At 37.5% G+C, this 6000-nt stretch overlaps 1 protein-coding gene across 1 annotated transcript in view; it reads left to right on the plus strand.

Annotated features, from left to right (window-relative positions):
- LOC110450973 overlaps positions 1–5772 on the plus strand; it is a 75804-nt gene extending 70032 nt beyond the window's left edge. The window contains exon 2 of the mRNA XM_021498791.1: positions 3440–5772. Coding sequence (XP_021354466.1) covers positions 3463–5514 — 2052 coding nt within the window. The 5' untranslated portion in view covers positions 3440–3462 and the 3' untranslated portion in view covers positions 5515–5772. The remainder of the gene's footprint in view (positions 1–3439) is intronic.
- The last annotated feature ends 228 nt before the right edge of the window (positions 5773–6000 follow it).

The following is a 6000-nucleotide window of genomic DNA, read 5'->3' on the forward strand; positions in this document are numbered from 1 at the left end:
AATTCAAAAGAATAAGAGAACGTTAAACACTCAATAAAAAATCATAAAAATGTACGCGTGTGTATATTGTGTATGAATTGTATTTGGTTACAAGCTCGAACTAGAACGCATGGAACTGATGAGTAGTAAATGAAATTAGAAGCTACATTTTTACCTCAAAGATCTCATTTTGACATCCGAGATAAAACATGTATTCTACAGTAAGCTTAATATCACTTTAACAAGTAATGTGCTATCCCATTAATTCTACAGTAAGCTTAGTATCACTTTAACGAGTAATGTGCTACCCGATTAATTCTACAGTAAGCTTAATATCACTTTAACAAGTAATGTGCTACCCCATTAAATCTACAGTAAGCTTAATATCACTTTAACAAGGAATGTGCTCCCCATTAATTCTACTGTAAGCTTAATATCACTTTAACAAGTAATGTGCCCCCCAGTAATTTTTTAGTAAGCTTAATATCCCTTTAACAACAACAATAACGACAACAATAATAAAAAATAATATTTTGAGGTTAATAACGAACTTTTGAAATTGGATAATTGATATTTATCATTTTAAAGTTTTATATAAACATTATCAATTCTAACGTGAAAAGTAAATCTATAAAAACAAAGAGTGCTATCAAGATTATTTAAATTACAACGTATTAGGTTAACTGATACAAAGTGAAATAACCCCCCGATATTACCTCGTAAAACTTCGATAGAAAATAACTCGACGTTGCTCATTGCGTAGGCACTGTTTCCAACTTAAACCATTAAGTTAGAACAGTATTGGAACTTTTATCAGTACTGCTTGCTGTATCCCATGACCTTTATTTCATGTCTGATTACAGGCGCCTGTATTAGGAATTTATTATCCTTCGACACTACTCCACTCACTCCTGCCGTTTAGATAGTTATATAACTGCTACATCTGTCCATTTAACAAATGTAAGGACTCTTCAAATGTACTTCAGATCAAAAGAAGCATCAAAAGGGGAATTGAATACACTGTAACAGAACAATAGTTTTTAATAATATTATTCGTTATAAAATTTGATCGCTTTGCTTTTAATTCCGGAATATCAAACTTTTATTTTACATCAAAATCGCGATTCTCCGTTTGGAATAAATCAGGACATATTTATAACATTAAACATTATACGAGTTACCTCCCATGGAACCTTACTCACTTTATCCCAATTGATTGGGCTTGTTTCAATTTAACTAAAAAAGTAGCAATACTCATTATTTCCAGATCTTACCGGTATCAACCAAATGACAAGTGAGATATGCGTTATCCTAATTACAAATGAACCTTTTATCAAACATGAATATTACCTGTGTTTAATTTAAAACAAATTATCTGGAATTATTTTATGCTAATTTACATTACATGTTGAGTGTTTCATGAAAATCTAGGAGGAGATTATTTTAATCAATTACAGGGATCAAGGAGGGTGTATATTTATCTATTTAAATTATGGTCTCGAAGGGTAATAGAGCCTGACAAAAAATGCGCTACTCATTAGAAGTCAATACTATCTAAAATATGACATCAACATGACTAAACAATTGTAATATTGGTTAAACTGGTTTTTCTCATAATGGAAATATTCCACAATTTAGAAGGTCTCGGCCAGGAAAATATAAACATGTCAAATTTTAGAATTAAGTTGATCTTTATCATAAACGAATATTATTTTCTGTACATCATTTTTGAGCACGCCTGCAAAGAAGCTACATTTACTTTTAACATGTCAGGGTCGTCAATTTCAAGATGAAGGTCAAGGATATGAAACACTTTTGGAATCCCTTTGGCCTGTCTACTTAACGTTTATTCTTTTTATTAAACAAAATGAATTAGAATTGCGTGAAATTACACGTACAAACAAAAGTTCATGTTTAGAGCTTTCAAGATTAAGGTCGCAGAATTATTTTGAAGCACACCATCTAAACCGCTACTTTTACTTTTCAAATGTCATGGTCGTCACTTTCAAGGCTAAGGTCAAGGATATTAAAACATTTCAATTTTGTGATCACGTTGACCTATCTACTAAATGTTTTTTTTTTATTTATTTTTTATCTTTTATCCATTATGAAATAGAATTGTGTAACGTTTCATGTACAAACAAAATTTCATGGTCGTAACTTTCAAGATTAAAGTCGTGGATATCACAAAAATGAAAATAAAAATCAGGATAAAATTTACGGTGTAAAGTATGGTTTAACATCATTTGCTACACTAGGTTACCATGTTCACATACATGTATTTCTTAACACACTCGTTGATTAAAGTACCACCAATCCACTACATTGAGGTTTTCTATATATAGATTTATTTCCCCTTAATAAATTGGATATAACTATAACAGGACAATTCCGTGGACCAGGAAGCTCAGTCGGATGGAGCAACAGTATATACATTTGAGGTCGTAGCTCAGTCGGTTAGAGCAACAGTATGGACATTTGAGGTCGTAGCTCAGTCGGTTTAAGCAACATTATAGACATTTGAGGTCGTAGCTCAGTCGGTTAGAGCAACAGTTTAGACAGTTGAGATCGTAGTTCAGTCGGTTAGAGCAACAGTATAGACATTTCAGGTCGTAGCTCAGTCGGTTAGAGCAACAGTATAGACATTTCAGGTCGTAGCTAAGTCGGTTAGAGCAACAGTATAGACAGTTGATGTCGTAGTTCAGTCGGTTAGAGCAACAGTATAGACATTTCAGGTCGTAGCTAAGTCGGTTAGAGCAACAGTATAGACAGTTGATGTCGTAGTTCAGTCGGTTAGAGCAACAGTATAGACATTTGTGGTCGTAGCTAAGTCGGTTAGAGCAACAGTATAGACATTTCAGGTCGTAGCTCAGTTTGTAAGAGCAACAGTATAGACATTTGAGATAGTAGCTCAGTCGGTAAGAGGAACAGTATAGACATTTGTGGTCGTAGCTCAGTCGGTTAGAGTAACATTATAGACAGTTGAGGTCGTAGCGCAGTCGGTTAGAGCAACAGTATAGACAGTTGAGGTCGTAGTTCAGTCGGTTAGTGCAACAGTATCGACATTTGAGATAGTAACACAGTCGGTTAGAGCAACAGTATAGACATTTGTGGTCGTAGCTCAGTCGGTTAGAGCAACAGTATAGACATTTGATGTCTAGGGTTCGAATCAGGGGTTAGCCATGCTGTTTTGTACACACAGAACACTGTTGTTGGATATTTATTTGTTGTTACTTTCATATGTTTTATTCGAGTGAACTATTGAAACGTTATTTCAATTGCAATTCGTTGGTATATCACGTTGTCTTGATCTAGGGATCTAGAGGGGGTGTAACATTTTTTAATCATATACAAATATTCCAATCATTAAGCCGACCGAAATTATTCATGTTGATATTTACATCTGGAATATTGGATGTACTTGTTGAAATATGAATTGTGATCTTTTTATATTTTACAGCAATTTCCCGATTAAGTTCCAACATGGCCGAAGCCTACCCTACACCTGAATACAAGTGTTTGTTGTGCATGAAGCCGTACAACCAGCCGAGGGAGCTACCGTGTAGCCATAGTTTTTGCTGCCCTTGTCTGACGACATATATCGATAAAGAGCACAGGACTGCAGATGATGACCGTCACTACTTTCCATGTCCAGTTTGTGACAAACCAACCAGCCCTAGTGACGTCAATACGGATGTAGACACCTGGGGGACCTCGTTTCCGATAAACAATCTCTTTATCAACCCCACAACAAAGTCGTCAGATGACCAGAACTGTCAGGCGTGTCGAAGGGTTGGGGAATCCAACCCTGCTGTTGTCTGGTGCACTGGCTGCACTGAGAACCTCTGTAAAGAGTGCAGAGGTTTTCACGACCGAAACAAAATGACAGCAAAACATCGACTTGTTCCCAGCAAAGATGGAGGATTATGTGATACAACGGTAAACGAAAACTGTCCTAACCACGAAGGACATTCGTTGGAGGATTTCTGTCTTGATCACAGCTCTATGTGTTGTTGTATATGTGTGGCCATTTCACACAAAAACTGCAACCATATCAAACCAATAGATGATGTGATCAAGACAACCTTTACTGGACAACCTGCACTCGAGACAGCATGGCAGATTATCAAAGACGAGGCAACGACGATGTTAGAGGACGATGAGTCTGAGATGACATTCCTTAACACCAAAGAAAAGGAAGTATCAGTGGAGATGACGCGAAAAATACAGCAAGCCAAAGACAAGCTTGATGGTCTCAACACAACATTTCAGTCGAAACTCGCGGATCAGTGCAAAGTACCCAGACAACAGCTTTCTGCTCGAATGGAATGTGTCAAGAAATTCCAAACAAATGCAGAAAATTCTAATATTCTAATGACTCGTTTTGACAAGCAAGGTACGGATCGTCAGCGATTTGTTATGAGAGAGAAAACGAAACAACAGGTATCAGGACATTACCGTCGTATGGATCAAGCCACCAAGAGGCAGCCTAACACGTTTGAACTGAAACTCAATATAGGAACTGTTATTGACGACATAAACAAGATGACAACCATTGGGAATGTTGACGTGATATCGAATATATCATCGACCTCACAGAATGCGGATTCACGTATCGGTTCCTTGCTTGGGACTCTGATGTCAACACCTTCAGCTACAACATTTGCCGACTCTACTTCAGCGTCCGACCTCCTCGAATCTCCAACCAAAGGACCGGTGACAGTGGATGTTTGGACTGGTTCCGTATCCTGTGTACTCTCGGTCGCCAGACGTTCACTGGCAGGAAGACAGCCGACAAACTTGAGAGGAGGAATGTTTACTGATAACGGTGAATTACTTGTCACAGATTACGACAACTGCAGACTCGTGTTGTTTGATGACAAGTATCGCTACAAGGGAGAATACAAAGTAGAAGGAAACCCATATGATCTAACGCGTGGCCTTAATACTGATGAGATACTTGTTAGTATTGGAGACAGGGGATTTTTGAGATGTACACTACAGAACGGTCAGCTGACTCTAATCGACATAAACCTCGTAACAGCCGACGTCTATGGAATAGCAGTTCTCGGAGATAACACCCTGCTTAGTACTGGTAATAGTGTGAAAGTCGTGTCATCAGATGGAATAATGAAAAAGAAAATACAGATGAAGAGTAGACACGTCGGACACATTGCTGCATCTATATCTACGTCAACGTTTTACTACAGTGATGGTGATGACATCGTGTGTAGACGACTAGACAGCGATGAAGAAGACTATAGATACAGTGACCCTTGTCTGCGGGATCCTAGAAGTATCGGACTGGACCGTGATAACAATGTATATGTGTGTGCATGTGACTCCACCAATGTTTACATTGTTTCACCTGACGGGTCACGTGGGAAGGTACTAGTTCCCAGTCTCTCTAGTATCAGACGTTCACACGGGATAATTGTCCATCCCACCAAACAGGAGTTCGTAGTCACATCCTACAAGGAGACAACTTCACTTGAGGTGTACAGATTCAGTGACAATGCCGGTGTTGCTCAATAAACTCATTGGTGACATTCTAAGTGGTGCTCGTTGTTACAATGACACAACTATCGTAAATGACAGTTTAAACACATCAAACCTCTTGTTAGAAATTAAATTAAGTAACCAAAATGTAGGGTATTTATATATATATTACCCATATAATTTAATCTTGTAACAAACCTTTTCATTGGCCTAAGAATTTATGTTATCTGCAGGGCCCACTTGTATAAAACATCTCAAAGTTAAGGAAAATCTCAAGCAATGTATTGTCTATAGGAAATCTTAGACTTGAAGAAATCTCAAGAGTTGAGATGCTTTATACAAGTGGGCCCAGCCCATAAGGTAAAAAAAGACGTCGCCGTTCGTAACGTCGCTTTTGATTGGCTGATACAGTGGCGTAATAATTTCTAAGAGAAAAGAGTCCATCAATTAAAGTTGATTTCCACAGGGATTGTGTATAGTAGATTAATTTATAAGGATTAACTTCGCGGTTTATGATAAGGG

This window comes from Mizuhopecten yessoensis, unplaced genomic scaffold, assembly GCF_002113885.1.
Source record: "Mizuhopecten yessoensis strain PY_sf001 unplaced genomic scaffold, ASM211388v2 scaffold5575, whole genome shotgun sequence".
Lineage (NCBI taxonomy): Eukaryota > Metazoa > Mollusca > Bivalvia > Pectinida > Pectinidae > Mizuhopecten > Mizuhopecten yessoensis.